General features: G+C 43.4%; 1 protein-coding gene and 2 pseudogenes across 3 annotated transcripts; all 3 read right to left on the reverse strand.

The window, feature by feature from the left end:
* Positions 1-6675, reverse strand: part of LOC130705884 (RAD52 motif-containing protein 1-like) — a 21976-nt pseudogene extending 15301 nt beyond the window's left edge.
* On the reverse strand, positions 5832-20451 carry LOC102999372 (leucine-rich repeat-containing protein 37A3-like). Of its 3 annotated transcripts, none has more exons than XM_057535814.1 (3): positions 19904-20451; positions 19375-19469; positions 5832-5907 (listed from the first exon to the last, which is right to left on the reverse strand). In XM_057535814.1, exons 1-2 carry the CDS (start codon positions 20309-20311, stop codon positions 19419-19421), a joined length of 459 nt encoding a protein of 152 aa, XP_057391797.1. In that variant the 5' UTR covers positions 20312-20451; the 3' UTR covers positions 5832-5907; positions 19375-19418. The 3 variants fall into 3 exon arrangements, with proteins under 3 accessions (XP_057391797.1, XP_057391796.1, XP_057391795.1); XM_057535813.1 differs by having other exon boundaries at positions 5901-5958; XM_057535812.1 differs by lacking the exon at positions 5832-5907 and adding an exon at positions 14932-14982.
* Positions 13029-20668, reverse strand: part of LOC103016731 (leucine-rich repeat-containing protein 37A3-like) — a 74351-nt pseudogene continuing 66711 nt past the window's right edge.

Raw genomic sequence — 20668 nt, forward strand, 5'->3', positions numbered from 1 at the left:
TTCATTGTCAATTGCACTATTATGAACTTTCATCAAATCTTTAACCGTGGTCATTTTTAAGTCTTTTGTCAGTTACAGACAGTTCTGGGTGTACTCTGATGCTTTTGCAAATATGTTCCTATAAAAGGGTTTCATCTTCAAGGAATTCATAGAAAAGACTCTGACAAGTACAGGTTTCTGGTAACCGTACTGCTGAACTGAATGAATAAGCATTTTCAGAACTCTAATGGAAAACTGATGAACTCATAAAAGTGCTAACAAAAGATCAAGATGAAAAAAAAATTAATTACATGGGACTGAGTGAACTGTTGAGGATGAGTATAATTTTTCTGACTTTCTGTTTGAATTAAAAAGAAAAAATTCCACAAGGACTCAGAGGCAAAGAATATAGAAATCAATTTTCACTGCAAAGTAAAGGAGCTGTTACAGTGGAGGATTACTGGACTGAATGTCAATATTATGACATAGTATGAGTGTGTTTCGTGTTTGGTAATTGCAATCATTGTTGCTTTTGTTGTGGTCATCCATTTACAATGCTTGGTGTCAGTATATTTACTTCTTGTAAAAATCAAATACAGTGTGTGTGTGTGAAAAAAAAAAGAAATTGTCTAGGATAATGTTGAAAGGACAAAGAGTCATCTTAAAGCTGCTACTAGTAGCTAAGTTGTGAATACTTGAACATCAGTAAGAAAAAGTTATTATCATTACATAAGAAGTTGAGTCTGTGCCTGTGAATGATATTCAAAGAGAGAAAAGTTAAAAATAAAGTATATAAGAGCTACTTTTACTACAACTAAAGGACATATCATAGGATATTTATTTTAATGAACTTTGAGTGAGTACTGAAAAAAAAAAAAAAAAAGGTCTTACCTAAAACCACAATCAGCAGTTTCCGGAATGCATCTGTCATAGCCTTCTGATTAGCAAGCTTCTGGGTTACCTTCCTTTTCATAAGGAATGACAATGACCCTAAATCCAACCAAAACAGATGAATTTAAAATGCCTATCTGAATAACTGATTTCTAGGTTATGTTTAAAACTAAACATGCATCTGTCATTCTTAGATCATTATCTTGGTGATTAAGGGCAGGCACAACACTGGGCTACGGCTGAATGTCTCTGTTGTAGGTGTACCCTGGCATGGCACACTTTTACTGCTCAGATCTGTTCTGGAAGTTCCTAAAATACTCGATGGGAAATGCAAACCAAGAACGCGGCACAAATCTCATATTACTCACAGATTTCAAATGGACAAGCTGAGGCTACACTGCTACAGACCCTGCTCTCCTGTGCGTAAAGGGCTGGATTCATACAGTGAGATAGACTTGGTGGTAGTGCAGATGATCTGGCCTCTCCTCAACCATCACCCACTCAGGTGGATGGTGGAGCCTCCTCCACTCCATTCGCGAACAGCTCTGCCTCTGACTTAAAACCCTAAGCCCAAGTGCCAAGGATTCTAGGAAAAATCTCAGTACCAATCGGAATCCCCTTTCTAGGGATCTACATTTACTTTTTCCGCTCAGGCCCCTCTATAGGAGGCAAAGGACTGAACATTTACACAAGAGTTTATTTCAATCTTTAGACAATGATTTTGTTGGGATAATTGAAGGCCAGAAGACATCTGTATTTGAAGGACTATTTTAGCACAAAACAAATTATTAACCAAAAAAAAACCAAAAAACAAAATCTAACTAATTTTCCCTCCTCCTAAGCTTCTTGGCAGGCAGTCAGTTCTAAAATTCTAAAGTTTAAGGTGCTGTCAGGTATTGCCTAAGATAAAAACCTATATTGTCAGGCAGAAAAATTCTGCCCAGGGCTTTATTGCTTAGCCAAGGTGATGATGTATCTAAAAGTTGAGTTTCAGAAAGAAAGGAAAAAAGAGCAATCCCACTCCCTCACCTCCCCACACACACACATACTGGAAAACAGACCTTCCTCCAACTTATCCAAAGGTTCCTCAGCCATGCCAACTCCAGGACTCCTGCACTCGTGGGAGGGCAACACCACCTCTAAAGCACAGAAGAATTTCAGGCTTTGCTTCTGAAGTGGTGTCACAATATCTTCATTTTCCCTTTCTTCAAGGTTAGAAAGATCCTGAAGCTGTTAGGATTTTGAATTAAAGGCTAGACTTCAAAATATTCTGGTGTCAGAGATAAAAACTAAACTCCAGCAATCCCAGGCAATAGTTTAGGTATGCTATAGCTTCAAAATCAAGTGAGAATTGCAAATGAATGACTAGATATAGACAACAGTTTTTTATTATATACCATACAAATACTGGAGAAAATTATGGACACCACCATCCAAGTCACTGAGATTATCACTAATTCTAGGTGGCAGGCCAATGCTCAGATACTTCCATGTGGAAGCCTCTCACATCTCCTCCCCATAGCCCTGTTCTATTCTTCTCTCTAAAGTCTAGGACTTCAATGTTGAAAGGAGTCTTGTTAGTCAAAGAAAATCTACAGAGTTTACCCTGATGATCCTTTTTGACCACCCATTGAAACCAAAGTAGTAATTTGCCAATTCTGGCATCTGGAGCTGTTTAGGGCAAGCGTATTATGTTGAACCACCTTATGTCTGGTGCCGAGACGAACCTAAAGACATAAAAGACCTAAAAATATCACAACCCTACATAGAGACTTATCTTGGATATACCTGAGATTTATCAATACCAATTTCATAGAGTGGTTGTGAAGATTAAGTAGCACATTTTAAGCAATGAGTTCACAGTGAACCCTAAATAAATGTTATTTATTATTTTTAAGTCAGTACTTTTCTGCATCATTTCCAGGACCCCTGATTAATCAGGAAGTTTCCCTGACCTCTGGTGGTGAAAGTGATGATGAAAGCAACCAAGGAAGCCCAGCAGAAGCCTATCACGGGGCTGGGGGTAAGCAAAGGAAGTGAACTGTTTTAGTCATCTCATCCTGTAGCTCCTGCTTGAGAATATGACCTGAAAAGGAGATAAAATAGACCTGCCACTGAATTAGGACCTTAATCTGTAGCAACCCCTTCCCAAGTTACTAACCCCTGTTAGAAGAGGGAATACGTATACCTCTATAAATGTAAATAAAGCAACCAAAAGAATTAGAGATTCATCTGCATTAACAAGCTTCTTTGAGAGTGCAAATATTTCCAGTCTTAACTCTCTAAATAACTTACATATTACTGTGGATCTTTTTACATCACTAGTTCTTTCTTAAATGTCTATTTCCATTTTGAACAGGGTGTAGTACAGAAATATAGCCATAAAAATTCAAATAATACAAATAAAGTCAAAGCATTGTTAATTCTTTATTGATTTCTTTGTGCATCTTCCTCCATCGCTAGTTTATGAGCTCCTTAAGTGCTTGAAGGAACCATATATTATTCTTTCCTTGTTACCAGAAACAAGCATAGATCTTGGCATATAATACAGGAGTGATGGTCTGTTGACTGAGTGAATGAATGAGTACATAAGAAAACGAAATTACTTTCTCCAACTGAAGCTGCCTGCTGGGAAGGAGAAATGAAGACTAATTTTTAAGTGTTGAGTGTCGCAACATTTAAAACAGGGAGGCTAGGCCCTGTACGGTGAGTCATAATGGAGCTGTCCTGGACAATTAGGAAGCTTCAGAAGGGCTCTGAGCCCCTGGGTAGTAGAGACAGTTGACATCTGGGATAACCTTGCCACAGTTCTTGCTGGCAAACATTTCCCTTCATGCTACTGAGAAAAACTCAGATACATTAGGCCTTTCCTTCATTTTATTTGAAGATGTTATTCTCTTGTCTGTATTTATAAAAAATACACGGGAAAAAAGATAAGAAGTATGTATACCTGCTAATGAATAAAAGAAGACATAATTGGAACTTCCCTGCTGGTGCAGTGGTTAAGACTCCGTGCTCCCAATGCAGGGGGCCCGGGTTTGATCCCTGGTCAGGGAACTAGGTGTCACGTGCATGCTGCAACTAAGAGTTTGCACGCCACAGTTAAGGAGCCTGCGAGCCACAACTAAAGGAGCCTGCCTGATGCAACTGGGGAGCCCATGTGCCACAACTGGGGAGCTCTTGAGCTGCAACTAAGGAGCCCGCCTGCTGCAACTAAGACCCGGTGCAACCAAATAAATAAATAAATAAAATTTAAAGAGAACGCATAATTAAAGTAGGTAACAATTTCGGGGGTGTGGGTAGTAAACTAAGGCTCTGCATTAAATAAAGAAATCTAATACGAATGCCCTTTCCTCTCAACTCTACAGTGACTTGTAGAACATTTTCTTCATTACTCTATCAGTGACGGGCTTTATGCTGTGAAAATCTCAGAACCTAAGCTTATGGAATGGTATTAATGTCCAATATAAAAAAAGAACTCATTACTCACAACTGATACCAAGTAACTGTTTCATAATCTTTCCAGGACCATCTGTAATATCTGAGTGGTTATGTGAAATGGTCGCAGGGTCTGCAAATTAAAGAATGTCTGATATGAAATCATTTCAATCCCAGGGAGTACAGCCAGGATTGAAGAGGGTGTTAAACAGGGTACAGAAGTGGGAGGTAGCACACCTGGAGTCACATCTGAGGAGAGTTCTCAGATTCAATAAAGGTGAAATCAGTGAGTAAAGAAATATGGGTGAGAATAGGCAGCAAGGTCAGTGGGAAGTAGCCAGAGCAAGAAGCCAATCAGAGAAGACACACAATTATACAGTGAAAGGTCTGGGAAATCGAAGCCTCACTCACTTAGTCAGAGGAAATGAAAAGGTCCTTGAAAAAGGAATGGTGGCTGAATGGAGGAGGCACATAATGAAATGTTAATTCTGGGGAAGTAAAATTGGATGGCATGTTAATATGGAATAAGGTTTCTACAATGCATTAAAGAATATTTTAACCATTTTCTGGAATCTGAAGGGAGTTCTGAATAGGCAGTTTCAGAGTGATGATGATGACGAAGCCTCCTTTATGTTACATCTGACAAAAGTTTGTCAAGCTCGGGACTTCTCGGGTGGCACAGTGGTTAAGAGTCCGCCTGCCAATGCAGGGGACATGGGTTCGATCCCTGGTATGGGAAGATCCCACATTCCGCAGAGCACCTAAGCCCGTGTGCCACAACTACTGAGCGTGTGCTCTAGAGCCCGTGAGCCACAACTACTGAAGCCTGCGTGCCTAGAACCCGTGCTCCGCAACAAGAGAAGCCATCGCGATGAGAAGCCCACACACCGCAACGAAGAGCAACCCCCGCTCGCCGCAACTAGACAAAGCTGGTGCACAGCAACAAGACCCCACGCAGCCAAAAATAAATTAATTAATTAATTAATTAATTAATTAATTTAAAAAACAATTTGTCAACCTCACACATTTAAAATCCACATAAAAGTAAATATAAGGAAGACTCTTGGGAAGATTTCTTAAATTAAGGGGCAGCATAAAATGACGTGGGGTTTAACATCAGTGAAGTTTGGGTTTGGCCTCTAGTTTCCACGTTTACTGTCATGAACCTTAAGTAAGTCACTTAACCATCCTGAGTTCAAGTTTCTTCATCTAAAAAAAAGAAAGAAAGAACTGGGGAACTGGGGGATCAGTGGAGCAGTGCATCTGAGAGCATTCTGAACACCACAGTGCTGTACAAACGCTGGCCTTTTTTAATTTTTTTCCCCCCTTGGGATCTTAGTTCCCGGACCAGGGATTGAACCTGGGCCCTCAGCAGTGAAAGTGCAGAGTCCTAACCACTGGACCGCCAGGGAATTCCCGACGGCCTATTAGTTTTAAATTCAGCACTTCATCCCAGTAGAGCGAGGAATTCCACATTTGGACCCACCTTCACTGGAGATGTCTGAAAAAGCTGCTTCTGGTCGCATGCCTTTTGGGCTCTGTGGGCCTCCCTTGCTGAATAAACCGTGATGATGGCATAGAACACAGGACCGGCCACTGCTGCATTTGGGAAGACTCGGACTGAATACTGAAGGCCAAACTGGGAGAAGACTGTGAACAGAGAATGCTGTAGGGTGGTCCCATGCTAAGTAAGTGCAGGCAATTTCACGCCCAGGAAGCCAAACCGCCCATTCCCTTCTATTCCCCCAGCCCTTCACCGCAGGCAAATGTGGTGAGCCTGCAACTCCAAACACTTCTCATATCAGGAACAGGTTTCCCTCTGAAATCCTAAGCTTCGAGAAGCATTAGGAGGCAATGCCGGCTGTTGGGAACCCTCTCTCAAAAATCTGTGGGGGCGAGCTGACTGCTCAGGTCGGCTCTAGAACTAAGATTCCTCTCAGCGGAGACCACAGGCAGATGAGGTGCTGAAGCAGTATCCCGGGGCGCCCAGTTACTGAGGCGCGAGGTGGCTTCCTCCACCCCTCCCTCCGCCCCGGCTCGGCTCACTTGGAAGGCCTCGGCCGTGGGTCCAGAGCTCAGCTCCAACACCAGGAAGGTTTTGTCACCATTGATGGGAACCACAAAAGGTACCAACGCCACCATCCTACTGTTACCGCGCGTGTGCGGCTCGGGGCGCAAATGCACCGCGTCTGCGCACGCCCGCCTGCGCACCGCGTCTGCCCATGTGCGCCTGCGCATGCGCTGTTTACAAACGGAAGCCTGCGGGGCGGAGCCAGTTTCTTGGCAGGGTGAGGAGGGCGGTGCTCGGACCTCTCCCTCGCCCCTCCCACTCCAGGCTTGTCTCTGCCTCTAGTTCCCCTTCCGCAACTCCCGAGCCCAAAAGTCTTGGACTTTACTGCTTCTATTCAAGTGTATTTTTACCGTAGAGTCCAAAGTGTGAGTTTACAGGATCGAATGGTGCAGACATCTAAAGCAGCTGGCTTCTTCTTCAAACTCCCAGAGAAGACTAGAGTACTAAGTAATTAGCGTCAACTATCCACTGAACTTAAAAAATTTAGATATTCCGACTCTGTGTGAGAAATGACCACCAAAGATGCAATCCTTCGACTTGAGTGTTTTTATGAGTCTTAAATATGCAAATCAAGGTATAACTCATTAAAGCCATCAACAGTCTAGTATGAAACTCTTAAAAAGCTGGTTTCTAGCCCATTTTCCTAAAGTACCCCCAAATCACCGAGCACATTTCTCCATCCCCACCACGCCTTTCTCCACCTCAATATATCAGACCCTTAGCCCCACCCATTAACGACTTCTGAGCTCTTTTACTTCAAAAATTGTTGACTTTGGAGGAATTACTTGGATCTTGATACTGTTTCAAACCAATAACTATAGGTTTATTATCCATATCATTATCCATTGCATTAATTGTATGTATCCATTTATTCATTGTATCCATTATCTGTGTATGGAGAAGATCCATAATCTTCTCCAGAGAGATTATGAACACCTCATGAACAATATTTGCAGATTTATCATTCTTTTTCTAGTACCTAGCACACTCATACTCTATTAGGTACTCAAATATACTTGGGATTAATCCGTTGCGGAGCACGGGCTCTAGGCAAGCGGGCTTCAGTAGTAGCAGCACGAGGGCTCAGTAGCTGTGGCTCGCAGACTCTAGAGCACAGGCTCAGTAGTTGTGGCACACAGCCTTAGTTGCTCCACGGCATGTGGGATCTTCCCAGACCAGGGCTCAAACCCATGTCCCCTGCATGGGCAGGCTGATTCTTAACTACTGCGCCACCAGGGAAGTCTGGAAGGCGGATTCTTTACCACTGGACCATCAGGGAAGTCCCAGGATCAGCCTTGTAAAGAAGCATCCCAGAGATGTTTGAGTGTAGAGGTCCACAGACCATATTTTGAGAAATGATATTTCCCCATGGACACCTTTCCTCTGGCAGCCCTTTTGAATGGCAGCTATGTTCTCTCCAATGCTGCACTGCCTGCAGTCTACCCAGCTTTCATTCCAGTGAGAAAATTCCAGACACGAACTAAGGATCAACTCCAGGTGTTTCTCCAGTCACCTCTGGGGCTGACTGCATATCACCAGCAACCAGTACCTCACCTGCTGCCCAACTACAGTGACACCTTCCAGATTTGTGACTCAGCTAGCTCTCCACCATGTTATTCTATGTGGACACCACCCCCCTTTTACAAAGCCTTGGACACCCATAAGCCTATAAAAAAAAAAAAGAGAGAGGTAGGGCTCCAGGACTTCTCCAAGTACAGGTGGTGCCTCCTCACCATACCTGTATACGGACGCATGTTGGATAGTGTTGGTTGGCTCTTGACACCCATTTCTACCCCCTTCTCTGCAGGTGCTAGAAGCCTGGGAACCATATTTCACAGATCCCCTCGACAGCAGGGTTCTGCCAATAAAATGTACTTGTGTGAAATTTGGAAGGTGGAAAGCAGATGGAAATCATTCTTTCCTCCTCTGCAGCAGACTCCGTATTACCCATCTAGTCACCACCCTTGGGGCTTTGGGGCTGCAATGACCTCATCAGTGGTTTCCCAAAGTTTCCTGACTTCTGAGTGGCAGCAGCAGTTTTGAGTCTATGGAAAGCAGCTGTGGTAAAGTAACCTGAAGGCTAGTGCTACAATGCCCCCCATCCCCAACTTTCACCACCATTGGCCCCCTCAATAATAAGCACCAGCTTTTTGGATATAATCTTTCTTTCTTTCTGGCTTTTTTTTGGGGGGCTTGAAATATCTACAGTGCTTTCTATTTTCTTGTCTATGGTAGTTTTAAAATATGTCCGCCAATTCTTTGACTCTTCTTTCTTCAAAAGGTGGAGTCTAAATCCCCTCCTCTTGAATGTGAGCTGGAACGAGTGACTGACTTCTAACCATGCTATGTGGCAGAAGTGGTGCTATGTGCCTTCTGAGGCCAGGCCATAAGAGGAATAACCTCTGTCTCTCTCTTGGACAGCTCCCTCTGGAGGAAGCCAGCCATCATGTAGTGAGGACATTCAATCAAGTAGCAGGTGGACAGACGGCCCATGCAGGGAGGAAATGAGGCCTCCCACTAACAACCAGCACCACCCTGACAGCCAGGTAAGGGAGTGAACCATCTTGGAAGTGGACCCTGCAGCCTCAGTCCAGCCATCAGATGACTGCAGCCCTGGCCGATATCTTGAGGACCTCATGAGAGACCCAGAGCCAGAACTGCCCAAGATATCCCCCTAAAGGCTTGACTCAGAAATTGTGAGGAATAAATGTTTATTGTTGTTTTGAGCCACTATTTTGGTGTGATCTGTTACATACCACCAGATAATCAATACACTGTCTGATTCAGGGGTTGAACCAGACAGACTTGAGACCCTCAGTATTTTGAACTGGCATATTAATGAATGATGCCCTCATAACGGTTGGGGACTTCAGTCCTGGGCTCCAAGTCTTTTCTTCTACCACAATACTTGCCATGCCAACAAGCCACAGATTTTCCTGGGCATGAAATTCCTCAACCCCCTACTGTGCAAATATTCAGTAGGGTTTTATTGTTCGGGGGGGAACTTATAAGCAGAACAATAACAGAGTGCATTCAATCCCCCAAGCTTTCAGAGAAGGGGATTAGACAAGACTTAGCTGGATTGTGTGTTCCATGACCAGAGTTCCCGTAGAGGAGGGGCCAGCCTGGAGTGCGTCACAGTTACAGGGATGGTGAGGCAGGGAACGTCTATACTACTAACAGTGGCAACTGCTTGGTGACAGAAATGGTTGCAGTAGGAGGGGGAGCCTATGTTTTCCATTGAGCTCGCTGGTACCTGCTGAGCTAGCTTTTTGCTGAGCTACTGAAAGGGGAAAGGAATGAGTGTCCAGGACTACCCGAATTATTTCTCATCACCTTCTGGATTCCCAACACCTCACTGACCTCCATTCCCAGGTTACATTTGGAACTTATCATCATCTGGAATTTGTCATGAAAAATCTTAAAAGTACAATCTTTCATTCTCTGAACATAAGCTCTTGTCCTTTCAGTTCTCACTCATGTGTATCCACCGTACATGCTCTTTAGTTGCATCAAAACCTCGGGTCTGGTGCCCCATTTTCTCCCAGTTTCTACTTGGTCTAAACACCCAAGTTGACCTCTCGGCCTCTCTGCTTTTAGGCCACCATCAAGGTACTCTTTATAAAACTCAAGCTTGGTCACGTCTCTTCTCTGTTTAAAACATTGTAGTTTGTGCTCTGTTTGGTCAAGGCCATGTGCCTTGACCAGGTCCTGTGGAATTGGTTCTCTGCTCACCCACACAGCCTCACCTACTGCCCTTTCCTCCTTGTGCTTCATGCTTCGGAACACCAGACTGCACACGCTTCAAGCCCACCCAAGGTTTCATGCCTCTTGCCTCTGTACTGTCCTCCGTCTAGAATGCCTTTCCTTCATCTCGTCCTCCCAAGAAACTTCTGTTTGGCTTTCTTCTTCTTCCCCTCCTCTAAGCCATCCCTCACATTTACTCCTTTTCAGCCATCCAAGAGCTGAACCACTTCTTGGTACACTGCCATTGTCATGTCAACACACTGTCTTCTCTGTATAATATGTCTTCAGGTGTCTGTGCCTCCGCTCAGTCTTAGGGCCCCACAAAAGCAGGGACTTTGTTCTAATCAACTCTTTCCCCAGCACCAGCCACAGTGTCTGGCATGTAATCCAGGCCCAAATCAAGTTCTACCTTTTTCATGGACCCTCCCTAGTTTCCTAAACTTCCCTCCTCTGAATCCTACAATTTTCTTCTCTGTATCATTTTTGCCCTAATCATATATTGTCTCATTTCATTATCTTTTAAAAAGTGGCTAATTTCTCTGACGGATTTCATCGGAATCAGAATTTGCATTCATCTAGTAGCTGTTGGCCTTGTATCTCCCTCTCCCCTTCTATCTCTCAGGTCTCAGTAAGGAGTTGGGCTCTGAGCTAGTTTATCCATCATAAGATGGTGACAGAGGCAGCCCCAGGCGGCCATGTGTTGTACCACCTGACCCTGGGAACCCCTCCTGCTTCTGGGCCACAGCCAGGGATGAGTCCCTGATCCAAGGAGAGACAGCTCACTCACAGGTTGGCCAGGTGAAGTCTCTGGCTCTGGCAAAAACACTGCCCAATCTCGGTCAAGCTGGGCCAAGCATAATCTTACTCTTGGGAATTTTAATTTAGAAATATGGTAGGGTAGCATTTGAGACTAGTAAAACTTGTGCAAATCTGAGGTAGTATGATACAAAAAATATTATCTAAGCCTCATTTATGTACCAACTTTGAAATAATGGAAATATCCCAAACTAGGAACCTGGAGCTACCTGGAATCCTGGTCCACACTTTGGGAAGCCCAGCAGTACAAGGATCTCTACCCCTGGTTTCTCATCAGCTCCCTGTCTTTGTGACCACCTCTCTTACTGAAATCAGACCCCCACTCATTACAGAGTTTGAGCGGGCATGGGGACTTTCCGCTCTTGTGACCTAATAGTGTAACCAAAGTGCCTAGTACTGTACCTCGTCCATAGCAGGTGCTCAATAAACAGCTGCCTCCTTCTCCTCATTATTATCATTGTTATCAACTCTTTGGTGGCAAACACAGCTTATACGTCTCTGCATCCCTGTTGGAGTCTAACGGTTCTGGGCTCCAACCTTAACTCACACTTTTGGACGTGGGGCCTTCGGCCATTGAGCAGGTTACCTACATTCTTTAAACCCTGTTTCCTATCTGTCAAACGAGGCTAACAAGATATGCTTCCACGGACTGTTGGGCTAAATAAGACCATAAGATGCCTAACCCAGGGCTGGTCACCAAGCAAGCAAGTGGTAAATGTTAGCTGCTGCTGCTTCCTATTGTTAGTAGTATTAGTCATGCGCCTTAAACACAGTAAATACTTGTTGGCTCACTGAAGTCACCGCCCAGAGAAAAACACTTGTTTTTCATTCTCAGTAAGAATCTTTGGGAGGTGACTTGGGCAGGCACTGAGAGAACAGATGTCTCTCACGCAGCATCAGCAAACTCATAAATCAGAAGAACTGATGGGCCGTTCACTTTGCTTGGAACCCCACCCAACCGGCGGAACCTGCTGGGCTATCTCCGAGGCCCACTGATCCTCTGGGGGACCGTGTGCTATCACCCCGTGGCTTGCACCGTTCTTCACCTCATATTACTAAACCACCAGCAATATCTGTGGTCATTTTGGTAGATTATCAAATCTTGTTCATTCAGAATTTCTTTTACTCATTAATGTATTTAACTCTCACTGACTTAAGAAATGTGATTAATGACTTTCTTTGCAGGAGTGGAAGGGCCTTTGCACCTTCCGCAGGTGGCACTGTCACTATATGAGCACTTGGAATCATGCAGCCCTGGGCCTGTTCTGGGTGAGGCAGGAGGTGGGTAGGTTTGGTGCTGGGCTGAGCTGGAGGGAGCCGAGCAGCACACAGCTGACCCGCAGTGGGGTCAGGAGAGGCCAGGGCCTGAGGAGGGCCGTCTTGGGCAATGGCTGCTCTCACACATTCTTCTTTACCCTGTCTTTCTGGCACCTCCCTGCTAGTTATCCAAGGGTTGGGATTTCTTTTTAAAGAAAAAAAACAACCCAATGGGAATTTTCCACCAGCTTGAAATGGTGGAGAACCCCCTACCAAGACAGGGTACACATTTGTACATGAGTTTGAGAACTTGGGAGAAGAGTCAGGCCTTGGCTTCACAGTGGAGGGAGACACAGTGATCCAAATATTCTGGCAACCACAATGACCATACGAGAGGGGCCAGAAGTAGATGGTCCTCTATGGGCAGGAGGTCGAGCATGTTGTAAATAACTGGTACTTGATGACCCAGGAGAGAGAGCACCAGAATAAATTACTATTTGATTTAATGATCTATGCCCCTTGAGGATGGTATGTTTTCCAGTTCCCAGGGACTGATGATACTGGGGAAACAAGGGAGGGAAGCCCCTCTTCATCCTTCTACTCATCCTCCTTTGCCCACATTTCCTCTTGTGGAAGTACTGGCTACCATGAGGGATTCTAGTTTCAGCTCTGCTTCTTCTTGCAGGCCCTTGTTAGTGGTGTATAAATATTCAGCTATTTACATTTTAATTCCTTACCACATGGTTAGACTTGGTTATGAATTTATACATTTTAATATGAGAAAAATAAGTATTTTACAAGCAATGCTGAGAAGCCAATATTAGAAAATAAAATTTGCAGGTGGCTTGAGGCAGAACAGGGCTCACTCTGTGGCAGTCTCGTGTGCTGTCTCACTTTCCTCACTCGCCTCTTCATCAACCCAATATGCAGCCAGAAGCTTCTCTGCTGGGGCTTTGATGACTTCCCTGGGGTAAGAAGAATAATGCCAAGGCTTTTACTTTTGAAAGGAACAATTATAGTTTTCATTATTTCCTCATTTTAGAGGAGAATTTTAAACTGTCCCCTATCATTTACCCTGCATCCTTATAGAATATCTCATCCTCATCAGAAGACTCCCTGTCGTGTAGCTTCTGTGCCATGTTTTCCTTGCGTGTGGCGTTGAGAGGCCTATACATATCCCTAAGCCAAAGTGGCCGCCTTCTCCGAAAAAGCCCTCCTAGAACACAGAAAGGGAAATATTAATTCAGCATCTCCCCTGCTTTCTCTGGACACAGTACTTTATCCTCCTCAAATTTAGCTGACTCTCACTTTCCCCTGAGCTTCTCTTACGCAGCAGAAAGCGAAAAAAGCCCCTTGGAGGAAAACACACACCGTTAGTGTTACATGTCATTTTTCATCTCTCTCACAATGTGTTATCTCTGGTCTTATTAGGACTAAATGGGTACCTCAGTCCATAATCACAATGAGCAAAATCACCACAGACCCGGGATCTTGAAAATCATTCCATGCATGCTGGCCTTCCAGAAGTTCTCTGTGTCTGTCCAAAATGGCCCCCCAGTGTCTCTGGGGAGACCTTTGCATGTGGCTTAGCATGGAGTATAGGCAGTATTTTCAGCTCCGTTCACCTTTCTTGGCCCTTGGCCAAGTGCCCTCGTGCAGTGAAAACACTGCACTATGGCGCTGGGCAGAAACACGTTACTCTCTAGATGCGCTTCACACCAGTCCGCTTCAGACTTAGTCGCACATGCAGCATTTGCTGGGGGTGTGGGTGTGGGGAGAAGGTGCTTTTATTTTCCTGGCTGCTCTATCCTAACCTATAAGTTGAATCACACTAAGTAAACGCCTGAACCCAACTAGCAAAGTTATCTGTAGCTCTCTGACTTTCATACTGCAGGCTGTCACTGAGGTGTCAGTGAATTGTGAAATCAGTTTAAAGGCCATGACCAGCAGGGAAACACAAAATACTCTTTTTGAATACAAATAGAATAGAAAAAAATCAGAGTTCACAATAAGTTTGTTTCCGAAACTACTTATGCCCATATGGTATGTGTATACTGAATTGTGACATAAAACGGAGCTCACAGCCCAAGCACAGTGTGATCAGTAGAGAAGCCCTCAGTGGAAAGGGACCATGTTCTTTTTGATAATCACTAGCAGTATGACCATGGGGTAAGATATTTTCCCTTTCTCTTTCTCCATTTCCTTATTATAAAAGGAAGAGACAAACTACTGTCTAAAGTTTCTCCCGGTTAAAATTCTATGAGGTTTGGATAAAGGGAATAGAGAGTAGGGGCCTGAAAAACAGTAGGGTGAGAAGGGAGGTTTTCTTGCCACTTTACAGAAGGGACTCATATGTTCTACCTTTCGTCAGCTTTGAGTGAGGCCGGCCCCTAAATCCCCAACCATGTGGTCCTCCCTACCCCAGAGCCTCCTAGAAGACCTCTGGCCTGGCCTGATGCCTAGGAATCAGGCACCAGGCCAGCAGGAACTAGTACAACCAAAACCTCTCCCCGTCCACCCTCTTTCCTTAAAGGACTAGTGAAAGCAGATGAAACTGTGCCAGTCCTGTTCTAACTCAGCTTGGGCTGGGAAGCTAATTCTGCTGATAAATAAATTAGGGTAAACCATTAGGGTAATTAAACATTCTTCCTGCCTTTGGTGAGGAAATTGAAATAGATGAGTTCTAAGTTCTCCTCTAGTTGTAAAATTCTGCTTTAACAGACCAATATTTACCTTCTGCTTCTTTTTTTATCTTCCCCTTTTGCAATTCTATGAGAATAAATCTGTTTTGAAAGAAAACATGATCATGATTATCCATTACAACTATTTCCAAATCCTTATTCATTCCTTTTTACTTAAATCTTATCTACCCAGTGAGATGATAACTTTTTTAAGGTAAGGAATTCTACCCTGTTTAATAATCCTTTGACTCTTCCACAATACCTAACTTAGGGTCTTGCATGCAGCTGCCGATATATTTTATTGACTGTTCTAGATAACGTTCAACAGATAATTCCTAAGAAAACCTCTTAAAAGTAGGAAAAGAAAATAAAAGTATCTAGCAGAAACCTAAGCATTGTTTATGGTCAAGAACAAGAGTAGGATGCCCATCATTACTGCTACTATTGATCATTGTGGAGGAGGTCTTAATCAGTACAATAAGAAAAACGAAGTATTGGAAAGGAAGAGACAAACATATTTGCATAGGAAATGAGGGACCTAAAAAGACCAAAAGAATCAACTGAAATTTTACTGGGAGTAACATGAGTAAGATGGCTACATACAAAATCAAGAGATCAACATATAAGCCTCAATAGCTTTCCCATATAACACAAATAACTCACTAAAAAACAGAAGAAACATCCCATTTACTATATCAATAAAAATGCATAAAGTACCTAGCAATAAACTTAACCAAAAATTTGTAAGACCTCTGTGATGAAAATATTCAAACTTTTCTGAAGGATATTAAGAAGAAGAACTTACATGGCATGAGATACCATCCTCCTAGAATGTTGTAAAGAGATCAATTCTCCTCAAATTAACCTACAAATTCAATGCAATCCATTTATATCCAAAATAATTTTTAAATAAAACCTGGCTAGCTGACATTTGGTAGAGAATATATGTAAGAATAGTTATGAAATGTATGAAAAAGAAGGTCAAAGAGTAGGAACTTGCCCTACCAGATATAAAATATGTTATAGAGCAACTGGAATTAAGCAGTGTGATATTGGTACTGGTACAGGACAAGATAACTGGATCACAGAATACAGTCCAGATGAAGATCGTATATTAGAGCAGGGAAGAAAGAATAAACCATTCAGTGAAAGATTTGAAAACAATTATATCTTCATGGAGGGGGAAAAAGTTAGATCCCCTACCTCAACCACACTAAAAAACAAATACAACAAATTCTAGACAGATTATAAAAGTACTTGAAGAAAATATTAGAGATTATTTGTACGTCATGAGGTGACAGAGGCCTGGCTAACAAAACCCACCCCACATGAGCCATGAGGAGAGGACGGGCAGATATGGTGGCAGACTGTCAACACATCTGCTACTCTGAACAGCCCCTGCCCCCTTTTCCTCTGGACTGTTTGTCGTCTTCTTGTTAACTTATAACACTCTTGGGAGTTCCCTGGTGGTCCAGTGGTTAGGGTTTGGCGCTTTCACTGCTATGGACAGAGGTTCAATCCCTGGTCAGGGAACTAAGATCCCGCAAGCTGCACAGCATGGGCAAACCCCGCCACCCCCAAACAAACAAACAAAAAACGCTTTATAGTAAAGAAATACTGGCTTTCATTGAATTTCAGTGTTTCGAATCTTTCCAGTGTTTTTGTCTCTAAGGAGACAAGACAAAAGAGTGGAGTAGGGAACACAAGCTTTGCAGTCGGGTGAAACTGGCTTCTGCTTTTGGTTTGGCCACTGGGGCCTTACATTGATCTCCTTCATCTATGAAGGAGGGGTAGTAATATCATCCTCACAGAACTGTGGGCATTAAATCAGACAATATATGGAAAACTCTTCATCTTACCTTGCCATGAATCAGTGCTAAGCTGGTGTCACAGACAAGATGGTGGAATATATCAAAGGCTCTGCTTGTGACATCAGGCTCTGAAGGTTCTTTCCCACCATAAGATTATAAAAATATTGCTTTTATTTCCTTCTAATACCTGTATGTGGTCTTTTTTCACATTTATGGAATATGTTTATTTAAGATGAAAAATGGGGATCTGCTATTCTTTACCCCCCGAATAGTTAGGCAGCTATTCTATCACCATTTATTCATTTTCTCCCACTGATTGGAATGTTAAAACATGACATTTCAAAAGTCTTAAGAACACATGGTCTATTGCTCTACTCAATGCTACTTTAAATAAATATTTGGTTGCATGATTCCTCACTGTGGAATTGACATAACGCCTCAGCTCTGTTCCGCTGAACACCATTAGTGTCTACCATAGGAAGAACACTGCATGGCCCCTGTCCTCGAAGAGCTTATCATATAAGTGGGGAGAGGAAATAACGGTTAGGACTCCTCGCTTTCACCGCCGAGGGTACAGGTTCAGTCCCTACTTGGGGAACTAAGATCCCACAGGCCAAAACAAAACAAATGCAAGGTTAAACTCCATAGAAGTTAAAAACAATAAAAAGGGGACTTTACAGAAATTCTAAAAAAGCAAAAGGCCACATGCCACCTGGAGATGTAGAGGGTACAGTCTGGGCAATGGCCAATGACTAGCAAGCTGACCCCATGCTAGTCCCCAGCCTCCTAGGCTCAGAAATCATACTCTTCCTCACCAAGAGAGAACTCACGTCTTCCTGTTGTGGCAGTCTCACTTTATCAATAGCACAGGATTGATCAAAAATGAGAATGCCAAATTATTACTTGACAATGAGAAATACATCTGTTCTACACACAGGGCGTCCGTGTCTACACAGTCAGAGAATTACCTTCTGTGGAGACAGGCCTCCGTGGCACACTAAAGCACAATCACACAATCGAAGGCTACTTGGTGAGAACAGAATTAGAAAAGGAATCAGCTGAATCCAGAATTTAATGGGAAGGCCTGAGGCAGCTGGATCCATCCAGCTCCTCAACAGGCACAGCCTGGCTAGTGGGCCTGACTCTTCAGTTCTGCTGCCTAAGGTGCCATGTCTACTCTCGGGCAATGTGAGGATGGGCGCTGCCCATGTTGGTCTCTCCTCACCTTTTCTATGCTTTCACTACTGACCAACCCTCCTGCAGACAGACACATTTCTCTTTAGAAGTTAGTACATCATGTCAGGTTTTATTCAAGTCTGATAGGCCAGGAAGCCATTAGTCCTTACACATCTCTGCTCAGCTCCATGATGTGCTAACCTTGGTGTTTCTCTCTTGGGGGGCTGCCTTTTTAAAAACTGCTTCCCACTTTTGTGAGTTCTGAGGGGAGGGGACTGCTTTGCTATGGCCCCTAAGAAATGGTGACAAACCTCACAGGACTAGGATCAGGAGAGCTGGAGTATTCAGGGAAGGCTTTATGAAGAAAGATATCTGAACTTGAGTTGGCTTTTGCGGGATTCATAGGACTCCCACAGGCAAAGCAAAATCAAGGAATTTTAGATGGGCAAAGGCACAGACAAAAGTAGGAATGGGTGTGGTGTAACTAGTGTATAGTGAGGAGCTGCTCTGGCTGGAAAGGAGGGCTGCCATTACAAGAGAAAAGGTAAATAAAGTAGGTTGGACTGGTAGGGTAGAATCAAGATTGCCAGCTCATTAAAATCACTCTTAATGCTAGCAACTGCCTGTTGGGAAAAGTAATAAGCCATTATGTAACTGAACAAAAGGTAAACAGGCTAGCTCCAGGAATAGGCTGCTATAAATATGACATACTTTAGGGTACCCTGCTGCAGGATTTTACTTGCAGTGTTTTAATGGAACCTATCTACACAATTCCTAATACACTGGAGAAGAAAGCTGCTAAGTAAACCTAAGGAATTGACAAGATCACACATTTATCTTTTAGGCATGTCCTTTTCGCCCTCCCAGGGTGACTGATAGCTCCATGAGTATGGAGATCATATGTCTCTCATCACTTCAGCCACCAAGGAAAGAAATCAACAGTAGAATGAGAGTGACTGGTGAGTACATCAAATCAGCATAGCTTTCTGAGTTGAAGAAATTTTACTATCATGTCAACTCTGGCCTTCTTATAAACTTAACTTGTCAAAATAGTCCAATGGCTTGTTATGGATCCAATTCCATAGAGATCTGCTGGGAGTGGAGTTCCTTTAACAATCCGGTGGGGACTTCACTGGTGGCACAGTGGTTAAGAATCTGCCTGCCAGTGGAGGGGACACGGGTTCGATCCCTGGTCTGGGAAGGTCCCACATGCTGCGGAGCAACTAAATCCGTGCACCACAAGTCCTGAGCCCGCGCGCCTAGAGCCCGTACTCCACAACAAGAGAAGCCACCGCAATTAGAATCCCGCGCACCAGAGTGAAGACATATTGTAGACAACAACAACAACAACAACAACAACAAAATCCTGGGAATATACTTTTCAGTAAAAGAACAAAGTGTATCTCAGTCCTCATGACTAAAGAGTAGAATCAAGTAGTGGTAGGTGGAAAGGTGGCTTTGATTCTCAGTTTGTGGGTTCTGAATCTGAATGAATTATTGTCCTTACCTCAATGAGACAGAGAATTGTAACCAAAATCGTCACTACTACAGTTACAGATATTGCCAAGATGAGCTTGTTGTCACAGCCATATCCTGGAACATCTTTTGGGAGATAAAAAAATAAATAACAATTTTTTAAAAACAAGGAGATAGAAGGGATGAAAGCTAACTGTTCTTAAACCTATTCTAAACAAAAGCTAACTATTCTTAAACTACTATAAAACCCAATCCTTTCATGCGAGTAGCTTCTATAAGAAGAAGCCAAATTTAATGTTATTAATGTTATCATTAGCATTTTCTTCTACAATTTATTTATCTACAATTTATTTGTCTTGTGTTATGTCCTTTTCTCGTCTACCCTAGGAATAGTGGCACACTCTCTAAATGAGCTAAGTGGGAGATCACCATCTTAGCCAGTGTCATGTCTGAAGATAAGATACAGACGAGGAGCCCGTGGCATTCCTGCTTGGGCACGTTCATGGCATGTCCTAAACTGAGTAAAAGTCCAGGTCCCATGTTTCAGGGGTTCTCCTCACCTCACTTGACTCCTGCTCTTTCTGCTCACTCTGGGCTTCTGTGCTCTCACTGATACAGTTGTCACTTTTCCAATCATCCGTATCCCATTCCTCTTTGGACACCTTTACTTCTTGCTGCTTGCTGAGAAGCTTCATCAGGAGGCCTGTTCTAGAGATGAGGTTGGCACAGGCCAGCTGCACGTGGGTCTCTGAGCAGTCCATTTTCAAAGTCTGGATAACATGAGAAATGAGCCTTCGCACGTCACTGTTGGGGATTAGGGACCGTAGCTGCTGCTTTAGCTGAGTTTCAACTTGATCACCCGGGGATGTGAGCCCTGGGAAAGTGAAGCCTGTGGGCTTAGAGGATAATTCAGTGCCCGTGTTGTGGTGCTCAAATTGAGTTTCGTTGGTGTATTGAACAGTTGGCATACTGTTGTCTGCAGCAACAGCAGAATGTGCAGTGGAGACATCCTTATGTGTAGTGTTTCCAGGGCCAGTTCATCCAGGTAGAGTAGACTTTCTTATAGAAATAATTTCTTCAGAAACTTTTTGTGCAGTATTGTTTTTTGAAGTAGTGTTTTCTGTAGAAGGGTCTGAAAGAGAAAATCATTTGGAAAAGGATTTTCTTGAGAAGTCACTTCTCTTGAAGGTGAAACACCTTCTCGCAGAGGGGAATTTATGAGACTCCTCACTACAGAGAACGGAGGGCTTGCAAGCATCATTCTATCGAGTGAACTTTTCTTTCTGAACTTTCGACTCCTTTTGACTTTGGGTTTTCTGTGGACC

This window comes from Balaenoptera acutorostrata, chromosome 20, assembly GCF_949987535.1.
Source record: "Balaenoptera acutorostrata chromosome 20, mBalAcu1.1, whole genome shotgun sequence".
Lineage (NCBI taxonomy): Eukaryota > Metazoa > Chordata > Mammalia > Artiodactyla > Balaenopteridae > Balaenoptera > Balaenoptera acutorostrata.

Bases quoted from the DNA above. Each gene is read 5' to 3' on its own strand.
- LOC102999372 (XM_057535814.1), bottom strand. From the start codon at position 20,311: ATGCCAACTGTTCAATACACCAACGAAACTCAATTTGAGCACCACAAC. The intron at 19,470-19,903 runs GTGAGGAGAACC...ATCTCCCAAAAG, and splicing joins AAGAGCAGGAGTCAAGTGAG to ATGTTCCAGGATATGGCTGT.